Raw genomic sequence first — 19,832 nt, forward strand, 5'->3', positions numbered from 1 at the left:
CTCCCAAATGCCTCATTTCCAAGTAACATCACATTGATGGTGAAGATTTTAACATAATGAATTTTGAGGGGGGGAAACACAAACATTCAGTCCATAACAACTCATATTTCATCACTTATTGCATACCAGTATTGTTACATGAAAATACCAATGTTTATTCATATAAATATAGATGATTTATTTCCAAATAAAACAATACTGATTTCTCCTGGCTTTGAAATCCTCATTCTTCACTGTATCTTGGTTCTTTTACTGATAGCTTGTCTCAGCCACGTTAGATGTTCACACCATGAAGATCATATATTCTCATATCCATGGAGATGGTACAATAAGGTTTCTACTGTTACACACCATTATGAGTGAATGATGCCTTTATCTACCTAAAGACTCACTTTTCTTTATTCTCACCCACAAGTTTGTCAGTTGAAAGTGGCACCCTGTTTTGCCAAGAAGTTCCTGATATTTGATAGTTCTAGATCTGAGAAACAGACTCCAATTCTTTCTTCTGTGACCTTAAACCAGGCTCAGAGCCCCATAATGGACTTCAGAATTATACTTTGTTGTATGTGACCAATGAATTATCTTTAAAACTATGCTGGAAGTAAAATATCAATCTTTTTTTTTTTGACACAGAATCTTGCTGTGTTGCCCAGTCTGGAGTGCAGTAGCACAATCTCTGCTCACTGCAACCTCCACCTACTGGGTTCAAGTGATTCTCCTGCCTCAGCCTCTCCAGTAGCTGAGATTACAGGTGCTCACCACCATGCCCAGATAATTTTGTATTTTTCAGTAGAGATGGGATTTCACCATGTTGGCCAGACTGGTCTCAAACTCTTGACCTCATGATCCGCCCGTCTCAGGCTCCCAAAGTGCTGGGGTTCCAAAGGTGTGAGCCACTGTGCCCAGCCAGTCATTCTTATCAAATAAAAAATGACCTTCATTTCCTGCCCAGCCAGTCATTCTTATCAAATAAAAAATGATCTTCATTTCCTGCCCAGCCAGTCATTCTTATCAAATAAAAAATGATCTTCATTTCCAATGGCTGACCAAACTTCTGAGTTTCCTTCAGTTAATTTCAAATCCTGAGGTCAAAATCACCAATGACTTTTGCTCTTTGGCTTTCAAAGTGCGACATATCATCAAATGGTCCCATATACACAAAATTTACATTATAGACAAATAAATATTTGCCATATCTTTGATAGCCTAATTCGTTGATTTTATAGATTTAAAACCACCTTAGGCTTTTTCTTCAGAATGTGTATTCTGATGTCGAATCAGGGATGAGCTCCGACTATATGCCTTCCCACATTTACTACATTCATAGGGTTTCTCTGAAGAATGACTTCTCTGATGTCGAATAAGGTCGGAGCCACTGCTAAAGGCCTTTCCACATTCATTACATTCATAGGGTTTCTCTCCAGTATGACTTCTTTCATGTAGAATAAGAGATGTGCGCTGACTAAAGGCCTTACCACATGTTTTGCATGTATATGGCTTCTCTCCAGTGTGAATTCTTTCATGTTGGGCAAGGTGTGCGCTCTGGCTGAAGGCCTTCCCACACTGATCACATTCGTAGGGTCTATCTTCAGTATGAATTCTCTTATGTCGCGTGAGAGAGATTCGGTGGCTGAAGGCTTTTCCACATTCCTCGCACTGGTAGGGTTTTTCTCCAGTATGAATTCTTTGATGTTCAATAAGAAATGATTGGCGGCCGAAAACTTTACTACATTTATTGCATTTGAAAGGTTTCTCTTCAGAATGAATGTTCTGATGTATTTTAAGGTTTGCAGTTCCAGAAAACATCTTCCCACATTCCTTACACTCAAATAGTTTCTTTTTCTTTGTATGAACTTTCTGATGTTGAATAAGGGATGAATGCCGATTGCAGACCTTCTCACATTTATTGCATCTGTATAGATTTTCTCCATTATGAATTCTTAGATGCAGAATAAGGGTTGAAAGCCGCCTGAAGAGCTTGTCACATTTATCACATTTGTATGGTTTCTCTGAAGTGTGAATTCTCTGGTGAAGCATCAGGGGTGAAATCCTATTAAAGAATTTCCCACATTTTCTGCATTTATAAGGATTCTCTAAATGGTGATTTCTTTGCTGTAGACTCTGACTTAAGGCCTTCACATTTTCAGGGATTTTCTCTCCAGCATGAATTCTTTTATTTATAACAAGGGCTGATTTCTTTTTGAAGCCTCTCCCACATTTATTATATTTATGTGTTTTCTTTCCATTGTGAATTCTTTTATGAAGTAAAAGGGATGACATCTGACTGAAGGCTTTCCCACACTTTTTGCACTGGCAGACATTCCCAACAACGTGAATTTTCTGATGTATATTGAAAGACTGACATTGACTCAAGGCCTTCTCACAGTCAAGAATTTCCTTTCCATCATGAATTCTCCTATGTAGAATAAGGGTTGTTCTTTGATTGAAGCTTTCCCCACATTTATCACATTCATGGCTTTTCTTTCCACTGTGAATTCTCTGATGAAGTACAAGGGATGAGATCTGTCTGAAAGCTTTTCTACAATTACTGCATTCAAAAGGCTTCTCTCCAGTATGAATGTTCTGATGAAGTTTAAGAGAGAAGCTTCGACTAAAGGTTTTACCACAGTCATTACATTTTAAAGGTTTCTTCCCAGAATACCCTTTCTTAGCCTTTATTAGGACTGAATTTTTGTTGCAGCCACTCTTTCGTGTAGGAGCTTTTGGTTGTGCAGAAACTAGTTTCTGGCAGATGCTTTGCCCAGATTTGCTGCATTGATTTGGAGGTAACTTCTTGGTCTCACACTTAGACCCCGAGTCTGAAAGACATAAATGAATTAAATGTTTCTCCTTTCCTGTGCTGAAAAAATGAAGATTCTACAATATAAATGCAATTATCATTATTAATCATAACAATTTTGATTACCAAAACAATAACTTTTTAGTGTTTTATTATGGTTTTGATGACCATACTAAAGGCTTTACAGAGATATTTAATAACCAGAATTCAGAAGAGTCTGTAATTGGAAAATGAGTAAGTTAAGATTTTATTTATAGGATAACTTTTATGCCATATACTGCACATTGAACTCCACAGGTTGTTCACTGGATAAACATATGTTTATTGGAGAATGTGTCCAGAAAAGGCAAATCTACAGAAACAGAAGATAAGTGGTTGCCTGGGACTCAAGGTAGGAATGAGGATTAACTGTAAATGGGCATGAGGAATCTTACAGGGGTGATAAAAATGTTCTAAAACTGGATTATGTTGATGGTTACACACTCTGTAAGTTTATCCAAAATCATTTAATTATATTCCAGATATAGTGACTTTTATGATGTTTACCTTAATAAAGTTGTAGATTTAAAAAAGTGTATTCTTAAGATCAAATTGAAAAAGAACTAGTAACAATTAGAACTGAGTACAGTCACGTGTTGCTTAACAATGGGGATATGTTGTAAGACATGCATTGTTAGGCAATTTCATCAATGTGCAAACATCTTATAGTAGATTTACATAAACCTAGATAGTATAGCCTATACACCAATGTTATATTGTATAGCCTGTTCCTAGGCTACAAACCTGTACGTGATGTTACTGTATTGAATCCTGTAAGCAATTTTAACACTATGATAAGTATTTGTGTATCTAAATATACATACATGTAGAAAAGGTACAGTACAGATACAGTTTTATGATCTTATAGAACCGTGGCCGTTTATGTAGTCTGTTGTTGACTGAAACATCATTATGCAGCATATGACTGTATGTAGATATTTACAAAGGTGAGGACTTTAACAAGAAGCAGGAAAAACTCAGAAAAATAGGTAAGAGATTAGGCTAAAAGAAGGAATCTATTATTTAGTAAAATAAACCAATATGGCTGGCACAGGGTGTCAAAGTCCAAGATGATATAAAATAACTACTTGTGTAGCAAACTGACTATAAACCTGAGTGAATGTGGAATGATAAACATAGGTTTAGAACTATGCTATCCAATGTAGTAGCCATTAGTCACCTGTAGCTACTGAGGAACTGAAATGTGGCTGGTTTTGAGGTATATTACGAGTATAAAACATATGCCAGATTGTGAAGATTTACTACAAAAAAGCGTAAAGTATCTCATATTGTGAAAAGACTGGTTATATGATATAATATGTTGGATCTATTAGGTTAAATAAATATATTACTAAAATTAATTTTACCTGTTTGTGTTAGGAAGTTCTTATACTGCTATAAATAAATACTTGAGTGGGTAATTTATAAACAAAATAGGTTCAATTGGCTCATGTTCTGCAGGCTGTACAAGCATGGTGCTGGCACCTCCTTGGCTTCTGGGGAGGCCTCAGTGAGCTCTTACTCATGGTGAAAGTCCAAGTAGGAGAAGGCACATCACATGGTGAAACAAGGATAAAGACAGAGTGTGGAGGTGGTGCCACATATTACAACAATCAGATTTTGTAAGAACTCACTCCCTATTGCTAAGACATCACCAAGGGAATGGTGCTAAACCATTCATGAGAAATCCACCCCCATGATCCAGTCACCTCCCACCAGACCCCACCTCCAACACAGGGGATTAAATTTCAACATGAGATTTGGTGGGGACACAGATCCAAACCATATCACTGTTTTTAAATTTTTATTTGAATGTGGATACTAAAGATTTTGTCAGTACATATGTGGCTCACATTATATTTCTATTTCCTAGCTGTGCTTTAAACACAGACATTACTGAATTAACTGAGGTGTTTTTCATTTAACTACATAAGCTTGTGACTCACTTGTTAACTCTATTACCATAAGCATATTATCTTGAAAATATAATCACCTACCTCACAAGATTTTCATGAGAATTGGAAATAATGTGCAAAATTTCTGGCACACGCTGTGACCTCTAATCTGCCATTCCAGTATTCAAAAAGCTGAGAACCAAAGTCTTTCCTTTTTTCTTTTCCTTTTTGAATGTTTGGACGTTTGGAGTGAAACCCCGTCTGAAATGCAGTAAGACTGTTCATAGCCTCCATTTATTGCTCTTGGGAAGTCTAGTCTTCGTAGCTATCTCAGTGTGTTTGATTTTGGGGTGCTGCTCCAGCCTCTGCTGGGTATGTTATGCCACATATAGTATATGACCTGTTTTCCTTTCTAAAACCTGCACAATTCTGAATTGTGAAACACATATTGCTCCAAGGGTTCTAGCGAAAGCTTTGTCGACCTGCAGTTGCTTAGTAACTGGTAGTAGCTACCATTATAATTATTAATAGTAGAAGTTCCAGAAAACAACCAGACAAAATAAGGAATTAACACAGGAAGACAATGGAAATGTTTACAGTGAAGTTAGCAGCATCAGCAAAACAAGAAACCCAGGATTCCTCCTGTAGTCCTTCCCACCCCACATCCCATTAAGTCACATCAGTTAAGCTGCTTCTCCCTCTCACATTCTCCTAAAACTCTTAGCTTCCCTTCCTTTTCCTTGGTACCTTCCTTTGTTCCTTCTTGTGTGGAATACTAACATATCCTCTTAGCCCATCTCCCCATCTTCAATGTGGAAATCCTTAAACCACACCATACACCAAAATTAATCCCAGGTAAATTAGTTCAATATGAAGTACAAAATCACTACAAACTAAAATAATAGGAAATATACCCCAAATTCTAGAAACCAGATGAATTTCTAACTAAGGAAATAAAAAAAAGAAAAATTACATTGTGAATGCCAACACTTCCAATCACACAAAAATGAAAAAAACTTTCATATAACCAAACAGAAAAATAAGAGGTAAATAAAATAAGTCTTAGGAAAGAATGTGGAAATATTTGAAGTAAAATGTAATGTCATATGGTTAATGCATTTTCTATATGAAAGCTTACTATACAAGCAGAAAATAAAAAACAAAGTCACTGTTAGAAGAAGGATCATGAAAAAACAATTCACGAGAATAATTACAAACAGAAAACAAATGCTAGCAAATCTACAAGAAAGATTTATGGCCTATCCAGTACGGGTAAACTCATGTGGATATCCAGTCTATTCACAAGGGCTCAAGAAACAAACTGGTACTTCGGAGACTGAGGCAGGAGGACTGCTTGAGCCCAGGAGTTTAAGGCTGCAGTGAGCCATGACTTCTCCACTACACTCCAGCCTGGGTAACAGAAGACCCTGTCCCTATCTCCTTAAAACAAACAAACAAACGTGGCGACTCACACCTTTAATCCCAGCACTTTGGGAGGCAAAGGTGGGTGGATCACGAGGTTAGGAGTTCGAGACTAGCCTGACCAACATGATGAAACCCCATCTCTACTAAAAACACAAAAATTAGCTGGGTGTGGTGGTATGTGCCTGTCATCCCAGCTACTCAGGAAGCTGGGGCAGGAGAATTGCATGAACCCAGGAGGCAGAGGTTGCAGTGAGCTGAGATCGCGCCACTGTACTGCAGCCTGGGCGACAGAGCAAGACTCCATCTCAAAAAACAAAACAAGAAAAAAGGAGAAAGTGGAGGAGCCAGATGGCCAGAGCCCTCCAGCGATTGTCCCCTCTGCAGTAACACCAAATTGAACAACTATCCACATAAGAAAACACCTTCATAGGAACCAAAAATTAGGTGAGCAATCAAAGTATCAGGTTTTAACACTGTATTCAAAGAAAGAGGCACTGAGGAGGGTAGAAAAGACAGTCATCATTTGCCTGCACCACCCCTCCCCCAATGCCTGGCAGTGCAGCATGGCAACAAGAGAGAATCTATGTGTTTGGAGGAGGAAGAATAGAGTGATGGTGGGACTTTGCATTGGAACTCAGCGCTGCCCTGTCACAGCAGAAAGCAACGTGGGGCAGAATTTGGCCAGCACCCCCAGAAGAAGCATTTAAATCAACTCTAGCCTGAGAATTGTCCACCACAGTGGTGGAAACTTGAGTTCCAGCAAGTACCCCCACTACAGACTAAAACACTCTGGTGTCCTAAGTAAATCTGAAAGGCAGTCTAGGCCACAAGGACTGCAATTCCTGGGCACGTCCTAGTGCTGTGCTTGGCTCAGAACCAGTGGACTTAGGGTACATGCTACCCAGTGACACACCAGCTGGAGTGGCCACAAGAGTGTTTGTATCAACTCTCTCCCACCTCCTGGCAGCACAGCTGGCAGCTCCAGCAGGAGAGGGAAGAGTAAAGAGCACATTGTCTTGCAACTTGGATATGAGCTCAACCACAGTAAAATAAAGTACCAAGCAGTGTCCTGAAGGCCTCATTCTAGGCCATAGCTCCTGGACAAGATTTCTAGACCTACCCTGGGCCAGAAAGGAACTCGCTGCCCTGAAGGGAAAAACAGGCCTGGAAGAATTTACCACCTGATGAATTAAGACCTCTTGGGCTTCAAATAAACATCTGTGGTAGCCAGGCAGTGGTAACCACAGCCCTTGGGCAAGAGTGAGTACTATGCTGGCTTCAGGTCAGACCCAGCACAGTCCAGTGGTGGTGGCCATGGGAGTGTTTCTATCACCCCTTCCCCAACTCTAGGCAGCTCAGCACAGACAGAGAGACTCCACTCATTCAGGGAAAGTAAGGGAGAAGAATGACTTCCTGGTAATCTAGGGAATTCTCCTGGATCTTACCAAAAACCACCAAGGCAGTACCTCTGTGAGTCTACAAGAGTCCCAGAGTTACTGGCTATGGGGTGATCCCTAATGCAAACATGGCTGCAGTGAACAAAGACACACCCTAGCCCCTTTGAATACATGGCAAGTCTTCTCTGGAAGGACCAGTACAAACAAGCCCAGACTACAAAGATAAGAATAAATACCTAACTCATCAATGACCAGGTACTGACAAACATCCATAAGCATCAAGACCATCCAGGAAAACATGACCTCACCGAATGAACTAAATAAGGCAACAGTGACCAGTTCTGGAGTGACAGAGATAATGTGACCGTTCAGTCAGAAAATTCAAAATAGCTATCTTGGCCAGGGGTGGTGGAGCATGCCTGTAATCCCAGCACTTTGGGAGGCCGAGGCAGGTGGATCACCTGAGTTCAGGAGTTCAAGACCAGCCTGACCAACATGGTGAAACCGTCTCTACTAAAAATAAAAAATAAAAAAATTAGCTGGGCAGAGTGGGACACACCTGTAATCCCAGCTGCTTGGAAGGCTGAGGCACGAGAATCACTTGAACCCAGGAGGCGGAGGTTGCAGTGAGCCGAGATCATGCCATCATTGTAGTCCAGCCTTGGGGACAGAGGGAAACTCTGTCTCAAAAAAAAAAAAAAAAAAAAAAAAAAAACTATTTTGAGGAAGCTCAACAAAATCCAAGATAACACAGAGCAGGAATTCAGAATCCTATCAGATAAATTTTAAAAAGACATTTAAATAATTAAAAAGAATCAAGCAGAAATTCTGGAGCTGAAAAATTCAACTGACAAATAATGCATCAGAGTCTCAACAGCAGAATTGATCAAGCAGAAGAAATAATAAGTGAGACTGAAGACAGGCTATTTGAAAATATAGTTGGAGGAGTCAAAGGGAAGAAGAATACTAAAGCATGCCTACAGGATCTAGTACAGAGTCTCAAAAGGGCATATCTAAGAGTTAGTGGCTTTAAAGAGAAGGTAGAGAGACTGAGGTAGAAAGTGTATTCAGAGATAGTAACAGAGAACTTTCCAAACCGGGAGAAAGATGTCAAAATTCAAGTACAAGGATATTACAGAACACCAAGCAGCTTTAATCCAGAGAAGGCTATCTAAGACAATTTAATAAACTCCCAAATGTCAGGGATAAAGACATGATCCTAAAAGCAGCAAGAGAAAATAAACAAATAACATATAAAGGAACTCTAATACGTCTGGCAGCAGACTGCTCAGTGGAAACCTTATAGGCCAGGAGAAATAATTATGATATATTTAAAGTGCTAAAGAAAACAAAAACCTTTATCCTGGAATAGTACGTCCAGTGAAAATGCCCTTCAAACATGAAGGAGAAATAAAGACTTCCCTAGACAAACAAAAACTGAGAGATTTTGTCAACACCAGACCTATCCTACAATAAATCCTATAGGGAGTTCCTCAATCTGAAAGAAAAGGATGTTAATGGCCAATAAAAAACCACCTGAACATACAACACTCACTAGCAATAGTAAGTGCACAGATAAATACAAAATATTATAATACGGTAATTGTGATGTGTAAACTACTCATATCTTAAGTAGGAATACTAAAAGATGGACTGATCAAAAATGGCAACTACAACTTAAGACACACACAGTATTAAAATATAAACAACAAAAAGTTAAAAAGCAGGGGAGATGAATTTAAAGTATAGACTTTTTATTAGTTTCTCTTTGCATGTTTGTTGGTTTGTTTTTGCACAAACTGTCATCAGTTTAAATTAATGGGTTATAAGATGTTATTTACAAGCCTCATGGTGACATCAAATAAAAAAATACATTAAGAGATACACAAAAAAATATAATTCAAGAAATTAAAACATACCATCAGAGGAAATCACTTTCACAAAAAGGAAGACAAGAAGGAAAAAGAAAAGGCCACAAAACAACCAAAACAAATAACAAAATGTCAGTAGTAGGTCCTTACTTATAAATATTAAATGTACATGGACTAAATCTCCAATCAAAAGCCACAGACTGGCTGGATGAATTTTCAAAAAGACCCAATGAACTGTTCCCCACAAGAAACATGCGTTCCCTATAAAGACACACATAGACTAAAAATAAAGGGAGGGAAAAAAATATCCCATGCAAATGAAAACCAAAATAGATCAGGAGCACCTATACTTAGATAAAATAGAGCTTAAGACAAAAAGTATGGAAAGATACAAAGAAAGTTATATAATGCTAAAAGGATCAATTCAGCAAAAGGATATAACAGTTATAAATATATACACACCCAACAATGGAGCACCCAGATATATAAAGCAAACATATTCAGAGCTAAAGAGAAAGATAGACCACAATACAATAATTGTTGGAGACTTAACCACTTCGTTTTCAGCATTGCACAAATCATCCAGACAGAAAATCAACAAAGAAACATCAGACCTAATGGACCTAGTAGATATTTAGACAATTTCATCCAATGACTACAGGTTACACATTCTCCTCAGCACATGGATCATTCTCAAGTATAGACTATGAAATATTAGGACACAAAACAAGTCTTAAAAATCCAAAAAAAGCTGGGTGCATTGGCTCACACTTGTAATCCCAGCACTTTGGGAGGCTGAGGCAGGTGGATTGCTTGAGCTCAATGCCTGGGCACCATGATGAAATCCCATCTTAAAAAAAAACACAAAAATTAGCCAGGCGTGGTGGCACATGCCTGTAGTCCCAGCTACTCAGTAGGCCAAGATGGGAGTATTGCTTGAGCCTAGAAGGTTGAGGCTGCAGTAAGTCGTGATCACACCACTGTACTTCAGCCTGGGTGACAGAGCAAGACCCTGTCTCAAAAAAAAAAAAAAAAAAAAAAAGTCTTTCAAATTGAAATCATATCAAGTATCTTCTCTGATCACAATAGAACAAAACTAGAAATCAATAATGAGAAGAACTTTGGAAAGTTACAAACACATTGAAATTTAAAAATATAATACTGAATGACCAGTGGATCAATGAAGAAATTTCTTTTTTTTTTTTTTTTGAGACGGAGTTTCGCTGTTCTTGCCCAGGCTAGAGTGCAATGGCGCAATCTCGGCTCACTGCAACCTCCACCTCCCGGGTTCAAGCAATTCTCCTGCCTCAGCCTCCTGAGTAGCTGGGATTACAGGCATCCACCACCATGCCCAGATAGCTTTTTTGTATTTTTAGGAGAGACAGCGTTTCACCATGGTGGCCAGGCTGGTCTCGAACTCCCAACCTTGGGTGATCTGCCCACTTCTGCCTCCCAAAGTGCTGGGATTATAGGCATGAGCCACCACCCCCGGCCTGAAGAAATTTCTTAATTAAAATTTAAAAATTCCCTGAAACAAATGATAATGAAAACACAACATACGAAAACATGCTGTAACCTATGGGATACAGTAAAAGCAGTATGAAGAGAGTTTGTAACAATAAACACATACACCAAAAATGTAGAAAAACTTCAGATAACCTAATGATGCATCTTAATGAACTAGAAACGCAGGAGCAAACCAAATCGCAAGTTAGCAGTAAAAAGAAATAGTAAGGATCAGAGCAGAAAGAAATGAAATTTAAAAAACCACAAAAGAGGTCGGGCATGGTCGCTCACACCTGTAATCCCAGCACTTTAGGAGGCCAAGGTGGGCAGATCACCTGAGGTCAGGAGTTCAAGACCAGCCTGACCAACATGGTGAAACCCCGTCTCTACTAAAAATACAAAAATTAGCTGGGTGTGGTGGCAGACGCCTGTAATCCCAGCTACTTGGTAGGCTGAGACAGGAGAATTGCATGAACACAGGTAGTGGAGGTTGCAGTGAGCCAAGATCGTGCCAGTGCACTCCAGCCTGGGTGACAGAGTGAGACTCTGTCTCAAAACAACAACAACAATAACAACAACAACAAAACCCACAAAAGATCAACAAAATGAAATTTCTTCAAAAAGATAAAACAGAATTGACAAAGTTTTAATCAGATTAAGAAAAAAAGACATAAGACCAGAGATGCAAAAGGAATGATTACAGCTGATACTCAAAGGATCATTAGAGACTACTATGAGCAACCTAGGCCAATATATTAGAAAACCTAGAATAGATACATTCCTAGACACATACAACCTACCAAGACTGAATCATGAAGACATCCAAAACCTGAACAGAGAAATAACAAACAATAAGATTGAAGCTGTAATAAAGTTTCCCAGCAAAGAAAAGCCCAGGATTTGATAGCTTCACTGCTGAGTTTTACCAAATACTTAAAAAAAAAAAAACAAACCCTAATACCAATCCTACTCAAACTATTCCAAAAAACAGAGGAGGAGAGAATACTTCCAAACTCATTCTACAAGGCCAGTATTACCCTGATACCAAAACCAAGGACACATCAAAAAAAGAGCTACAGACCAATATCTTTCATTAATATTAACTCAAGAATCCTCAACAAAATACTAGCAAACTGAATTCAACACATTAAAGAGATCATTCATCATGAACAAGAGCGATTCATCCCAGGAATGCATGGATGCTTTGACATACGCAAATCAATGATATATATAAACAGAATGAAGGACAAAAAACATATGATCACTTCAGTCGATGTTGAAAAGCATTTGATAAAATTTAACATCCCTTCATGACATGATCCCTCAAAAAACTGGGTATAAAGGAACATTCCTCAACACAATAAAAGCTGTATATGACAGACCCATGGCTAGTATCATACTGAATGGGAAAAAACCCTGAAAGCCTTTCCTGTAAGATCAGGAACATAAAAAGAATGCCCACTTTCACAACTATTATTCTACATTCAACATAGCACTGGAAGTCCTAGCCAGAGCACTCAGAGAAGAGAAAGAAATAAAAGGCATCCAAGTTGGAAAAGAAGACGTCAAATTATTCTTCTTTGCAGATGATATGATCTTTTGGTTGGAAAATCGTAAAAAATCCACCCTAGAAACTATTACAACTGATAAATTTAGTAAAGTTGCAGGATACAAAATCAACATATAAAAATCCAGCAGCATTTCTATATGCCAACAGTGAATAATCTGAAAAAGAAATCAAGTAATCCCATTTACAATAGCTACAAATAAAATAAAATGCCTAGGAATAAACTTAACAAAAGCAGTGAAAGAACTCTACAATGAAAACTACAAAACCTTGATGCAAGAAATTGATGAGGACACAAAAACATAAAAAGATAGTCCATGCTATGGATTTGAAGAATAATTATTAGTAAAATGCCCACACTACCCAAATCAATCTATGGATTCAATGCAATCCCTATCAAAATACCAGAGACATTCCTCACAGAAATAGAAAAAATAATCCTAAAATTTATATGGAACCACAAAAGACCCAGAATAGCCAAAGCCATCCTGAGCAAAAAGAATAAAACTGTAGGAATCATATTGCCTAAGTTCAAATTATACTACAGAGCTATAGTAACCAAAACAGCATGGTACTGAGATAAAAACAGACACACAGACCAATGGAACAGAACAGAGAACCCAGAAATAAATCCATACATCTACAGTGAATTCATTTTCAACAAAGATGTTACAAATATATATTGGGGAAGGGACAGTCTCTTCAATAAATAGTGCTGGAAAAACTGAATATCCACATGCAAAAGACACTAGACCCCTATCTCTTGCCATATGCAAAAGTCAAATCAAAATGGATTAAAGACAAATCTAAGACCTAAAACAATCAAACTACTAAAACAAAACACTGGCAAAAGTCTCCAGGACATTGGTCTGGGCAAAGATTTCTTGAGTAATACCCCACAAACACAGGCAATGAAACTAAAAATGGACTAACAGAATCATATCAAGTTAAAAAGCTTGGGCACAGCAAAGGAAACAATCAACAAAGTGAAGAGACAATCTGCAGAATGGGAGAAAATATAAACTACCTATCTGACAAGGGATTAATAACCATAGAATACACAAGGAGCTCAAACAACTCTATAGAAAAAAATGCAATAATCCAATTAAAAAATAGGCAAATTCAGTACATTTCTCAAAAAGAGAGAAGGTCAGGGCGGTGGCTCAAGCCTGTAATCCCAGGAGGCCAGACAGGCAGATCAGGGTGGGAGGTCAGGAACCATCTCGCTGCTCTGTTGAGCTTGTCTCTCAAAAAATACAAAAAATGGCGGAGCGAGGTGGCTGGCGCCTACAGTCTAGCCTTCCTCGGAGGCTGAGAAGGCAGGAATGGCCCTGAACCCAGGAGGCCAGGCACAGTGAGCTGAGATCTGGCCACTGCACTCCAGCCTCAGGCATGGGAGCAAGACTCCGTCTCAAAAAAAAAAAAAAAAAAAAGAAGACATACATACACATGGCAAACAGGCATATGAGAAAGTGCTCAACATCACTGATCATCAGAAAAATGCAAATCAAAACTACACGGTATCATCTCACCCTAGTTAAAATGACTTTTATCCCAAAGCAGGCAAAACAAATGCTAGTGAGGATATGGAGAAAGGGGAACCCTCGTACACTGTGGGAATGTAAATTAGTACAGCCACTACTGAGAACAGTATGGGGAGGTTCTTTTATGAAGTAAAAGGGATGACATCTGACTGAAGGCTTTCCCACACTTTTTGCTCCAAACACTAAAAATATGCTGAAATCTTACTATCTAAGGTAATGGTATTAGGAGGTAGGGCCTTTGGGAGGTGTTTGAATCACCAAGGTGGAACCCTCATGAATGAGATTAATATCATCTATAATCACCTATAATCTCTCTCCCAGAGAGCTCCCTCACTCCTTCCTCCATGTGCAGACACAGCAAGAAGGTGCCACCTATGAACCAGGAAGTGGTCCTCACCAGACACCGAATCTGCTCAGGCATTGATCTTGGACTTCTCAGCCTCCAGAATTGTGAGAAGTAGATTTCTGTTGTTTGTAAGTCACCTAGTGTATGGCATTCTGTTATAGCAGCCCCAGTAGACTGAGACATATGCCGTGGTTCTCTGTCACTCACCAGGAGCCCGGCGTCTTCTTACTGGCTCTACCATCCAGGGCGCTTTCCCTTTCTCCAATAAGGTGATCACATTTGGTCTCCGAAAGGAAAGACCTGTACATGGCACAAACATGGGAAATGATCATAAATATGGGCACCACAGAAGTCACAGCCACGTTCTGCATCAACAGGAATGCAGGTGTAGTAACATGAAGGGAGCACGCAGGATGTGAAGGGCAGCTGGAGAATGGGGAGTGTGAAATTGTGATTTCTAATAAGAAACATGTATTTGCTTTTCACCCGTTTCCTGGCACACAGCTCCTTAAACCCTTGGAATCTCCTGCATATGTGCCTTTTGTATGCTAATGAGAAGACTGTGGTTGGGGGCTCCTGGACAGCCTTCAGATGGGGGCCGGTTGCCAACCATGTGATTAGAGGGTTGGAACTTTCAGTCCCACCTCCTGGCCTCTGGGGAGGGGTCAGGGGCTGGAAGTTGAGCCGATCACTAATGGCCAATGATTTAATCAACCTTGCCTACCTGAAGCCTCCTTAAAAGCCCCCAGTGGACTGGGTTTGGAGAGCCTCAGGGTTGTTGACCACGTGGAAGGTGGTGCAGTAGAAGGTGCATGCTCTGTGCCCCTCCCCTATAACCTGTCCTCTGCATCTCTTGCATCTGGCTGTTCAACTGCATCCTCTGTAATATCTTTTACACTAAACTGGTAAGCATAAATAAAGCGCCTCCCTGAGTTCTGAAAGCTACTCTAGCAAATGACTGAACTTGAGGAGAGGGTCATGGGAATCCCTGAATTTAGAGCTGGTCAGTCGGAAGGCCTCTGAAGTAGGGGACAGTCTTGTGGGACTGGGCCCTTACCCTGTGGGATCTGACACTATCTCCAGGTAGACACTGTCAGAATTGAATTGGAGGACACCCAGCTGGAGTCTGCTGGAGAACTGTTTGTTGTGTGTGGGAAAATCCCCAAACATCTGGTGTTAGAGTGTGCGGTGTTGAGTTTGGTTGTTTAAATCTCACACGTGGAGGCAGAAATCTAAATTATAGCCAGTAGAGTTGTTAAACTTTAATTCTACAAAGCAAACTATTTTCCTGAGAATTAGGTCAGAAGCTCCTGAGGCTGGTTATGAACTGTCTTTCTGCTCCAGACCCCCACCCTTTTATTGTCTGTTTTGTGTGCCAGGGCTGGGGCTTTGCTATCTTCACTTCTGCTTCACCAGCTGCTTCCTGTCAACATCCACCAATAACGGGCTTTGCTGGTTTCAATGTTTGGTTTTTTTTTAGTTCTGTATTCCCAGAACCAGTTTCATCTGGCCCCTCAGAAGTATAAACAAATCAGGCAGCACACTGCCCCCTCCTTCAGAAGTCTGAGTCCCAGATCCAAGGAGACCTTCCTTGAAGCCCTAAAAACCCTAAACTCTTCCCTTTGTCCCTCCAACCCCAGGGATGGTGGCAGCATCCTGCAGTTACATCAATGTCCACAGTTCACCGTTCAACAACACCTCTTAAATCAATTCCTTAAATTCTATCAAAAGAGGGCCGGGCACAGTGGCTCACACCTGTAATCCAAGTATTTTGGGAAGCTGAGGTGGGAAGATCACGAGGTCAGGAAATCGAAACCATCCTGGCCAACATGGTGAAACCCCGTCTCTACTAAAATACAAAAAATTAGCCAGCTGTGGTGGAGCACGCCTGTAATCCCAGCTACCTGGGAGGCTGAGGCAGGGGAATTGCTTGAACCTGGGAGGCGGAGGTTGCAGTGAGCAGAGATCGCGCCACTGCACTCCAGCCCAGAGATGGAGATAGAGCAACACTCTGTCTCCAAAAAAAAAAAAAAAAAAAAAAAGTCTATCAAAAGAACTCAAAAGTTACCTACAGAGTTTCCATATGACCCAGCAATTCTACCCCTAAGTCTATACCTCAGAGAAATGAAACCATACATCCACACAAAAAACTTGTACATGTTCATAGCAGCATATCAAAATAATGAGAGTGGAAACAACCCAAATGCCCATCAATTAACTGATGACTGGATAAACAAATGTGGTCTATCCATACAATACATATTATTTGACAATGAAAATAAATGAGGTATTGGCACATGCTACAACGTGATGAACCTCAAAAACATCGTAAATGAAAGAAGCCACGTATTTATGATTTCACACGTATGAAAGGACCAGAACAGGCATATCCATAGAGATGGAAAATGGACTAGTAGTTGCCCAATCTGGGGGGTATGAGTGGTTGGGGGAGACGAAGAGTGACTGCTTATGGGTACTGGGTTTTGGGGTGGGAATAATGAAAATATAATCGATTGTGGTGATGGATGCATAACTCTGAATATGCTATTATAAAAACCATTTAATTGTGCACTTTTTATGGGTGAATTGTATAGTATGTGAATTATATCTCAATAAAGCTCTTTAAAAACAGAAATTGCAGTGGTTTCCATTTTCCAGACCACACCCAGAGTGATGCATGTCCCTCAGTAGGCTGGTTCTGGATTGTTGGGGAAGAAGAGCCTTACCAAGCGAGACCAGGTTCCGGTAATTCTCCAACATGACATCTTCATACAAATCCTTCTGAATGGGGCTCAGCCATTCCCACTCCTCCTGGGAGAAGTAGATGGCTAAGTCCCCAAATGTTATAGGTGCCTGAAATGAAAAATCAAATGTCTCTTCACCATGGACTTGTGCTTCCACGTGGCTGGAGGAAACGGTGCACACATCTTAAACATGGGAGACACGAGGTACCAAGAATCATTCAGGAAGCATTCAGGGTTCTGAGGCCAAAAGGGGCAGGTGTGTTAAATAAATTAAATAAAATACAATAGAAGACATAGCTGTTATTAAAATTATGTTGCATTAAGAACACGCGGCAGCCTGGATTGACCAGGCATTTACAAAGTCAAGGCATTCTTCTAAGCACCTGACTGTGCTGGTTCACTTAGTGCTCATGTGAATCAGTGACAGAGGCACTGTCAGCAGAATCACAGGATGTTACAGATGAGGAAACGGAGGCCCAGAGACAGAAGAAAACTTCCTGCAGGTCTCACAGCTAGTAAATGGAGAAGCTAGGGTTCAGCCCAGATAGTGTAGCTCCCGATTTAATCTCCTAACCACATGCTCTCCAAGAAACCTGTGAATATATTACACATGACAAAAGGTTCTTTGAGGGTACTATCAAGGTTACTGACCACTTGACCTTGGCAGATTATCTCGGACTTGACCTGGCCAGTTGGTTATTGGTTCTTGCTGTCTTGAAGATGAAAAATGAGGGTCAGGTGGAAAGTGTGAGAAGGAACTGAATCTGGCCAATAATCAGCAAGCTTGGAAGAGGACCTCAGCCCCAAATGAGAACACAGCCGACCGACACCTTGATTTCAGCCCTGTGAACTCCAAAGCAGATGACCCAGCTAAACCATGTTGTGCCTGGATGCCAACCACAAAACTGCATGATAATAAACATGTGTTGTTTTGAGCTGCCAAGTTTGCAGCTGATCTGTTATGGCAGCAAGGGGGAACTAATACACATAACTGAAAGCAAACACGCTTGTTATGGGAAACTGCATTTGAGATGCCTGTTGTAAAAACCACTTGATGATTGACAGCGGTGGAGCATGCTGACCACAGGAGGCTGCCCATACCACCTCAGTGCCTGCGTCAATGCACTCAATGGAATAGCAGGGCTATGTGGTGCCTCTGAGTCTTGGGACCTTAGCTGGAGAGATTTCCTCCATGTAAATATGGGTTTTACAAGGAGAAACAAAACCACACAACAAGACTAACTCCAGAGCACATGTCAAATCGCTTCTGCTACTGCAGGCCCCACCTGGGCATTTATCTCCATGCTGAGAAATCACAGTGGCTCTCATCTTCCTCCAGAGAGGATGACATTTCTCCCCGCACTAGCAAAGCCCCTAGAAATGTTGAACCAACAGGCAAGTGGCCATGTGCACACTGGGGAATGGAGAGAGGCCCGCTGGGCAGTTTCCTGGCTGCTGGGCCCTTCTCAGGCTCTCATCCCCCATGGCAATGGAAGAAAACCAAGGGCTAGGTGTTGGATGGATCTCCAATAGGCAACAAGTCTCCGTGGAAGGAAAGCAAATGGTCCACATCTCACAGGACACAATGGGATGTTCCTGAAGAAACAGGAATTGCCACTTACCTTGGATTTGGATTTCCCCCGTGCAGCTGGCATCCCTTCTCCCCCTTTAGGGTCCACACTCAGAGAGGGGCAGAGAGCTGGTAAGGCAGGGCTGTGGGGAGAAGACAGGTCATGAGGCCAACTGGGTCTTTTGGGCAGTGCCAGAGTACACAGGCCCCTAACCTGGAGGCACACACACACACCCAGATGCACACACAGATGTCAGAACACTTGGCACATTTCTGTCCCCCCTCACCCTCTCACGGTCAGGGAGGGGCACGGCCAACACTTTTTGTGCCTAAGATTGCAGCAGGTTCTTCATCAGGAGGCAAATAAGGACTGTACAGACCTCTGGCCATCCATCTGACAAGTATTTACTGAGCACCTACTAGGTGTCCAGCTGTCTCAGGTAGTGGGGAGACAGCAGTGAGTTATAGTGGAAGAGTGCCGGCTCCCAGGCACCTTACATTCCAGTAGGGAAAGCAAGTCCATATAAAGAACAATGATAGGCTGGGTGCTCAGGCCTGTAATCCCAGCACTTTGGGAGGCCAAGGCGGGTGGATCACAGGGTCAGGGGATTGAGACCATGCTGGCTAACAAGGTGAAACCCTGTCTCTACTAAAAATACAGCGACTTGGGAGGCTGAGATAGGAGGATTGCTCGAGCCTGGGAGGCAGAGGTTGCAGTGGGCAAAGATCATGCCACTGCAGTCCAGCCTGGGTAGCAGAGTGAGACCCTGTCTCAAAAACAAAGCAAAACAAAACAAAATTAACTCTAATGATAAATCTGTTGCTTTTTACCCTTTCCAATGTAGCTACTGGCAAATGTAAAATTATATGCCTCACATTATGTTTCTGCGAGGCAGTTCTAGTATTGTATTGCCCCATTTTCCACACAACACTTACCACTTTCCGAAAACAGCTTGTTTATGTGGGTGTTTATGTGGGTAGTACCTCCCACCTCCCTACACACACACAGTGATCTGGGATGGAAAGCGGAGACTTCGTTTTGTTCACCGCTCTCCTCCCAGGGCTGAGAACCAACCTAGCATAGACCAGGTGCTCAAGAAACACTTGTTGACTAACTCAACCAAATCC

At 40.9% G+C, this 19,832-nt stretch overlaps 1 protein-coding gene across 5 annotated transcripts in view; it reads right to left on the reverse strand.

Moving 5' to 3' along the window:
- Window positions 1-840: 840 nt before the first annotated feature.
- ZNF667 (zinc finger protein 667) overlaps window positions 841-19,832 on the reverse strand; it is a 31,391-nt gene continuing 12,399 nt past the window's right edge. For all 5 annotated transcript variants that reach the window (XM_009195419.3, XM_009195417.4, XM_021931472.2 and 2 more), the window contains 4 exons: window positions 18,757-18,847; window positions 17,117-17,243; window positions 14,598-14,690; window positions 841-2,819 (listed from right to left, as the gene is read on the reverse strand). In XM_009195419.3, coding sequence (XP_009193683.1) covers window positions 1,240-2,819; window positions 14,598-14,690; window positions 17,117-17,243; window positions 18,757-18,789 — 1,833 coding nt within the window. In that variant the 5' untranslated portion in view covers window positions 18,790-18,847 and the 3' untranslated portion in view covers window positions 841-1,239. The remainder of the gene's footprint in view (window positions 2,820-14,597; window positions 14,691-17,116; window positions 17,244-18,756; window positions 18,848-19,832) is intronic.

Source organism: Papio anubis, chromosome 20 (genome assembly GCF_008728515.1).
Source record: "Papio anubis isolate 15944 chromosome 20, Panubis1.0, whole genome shotgun sequence".
Lineage (NCBI taxonomy): Eukaryota > Metazoa > Chordata > Mammalia > Primates > Cercopithecidae > Papio > Papio anubis.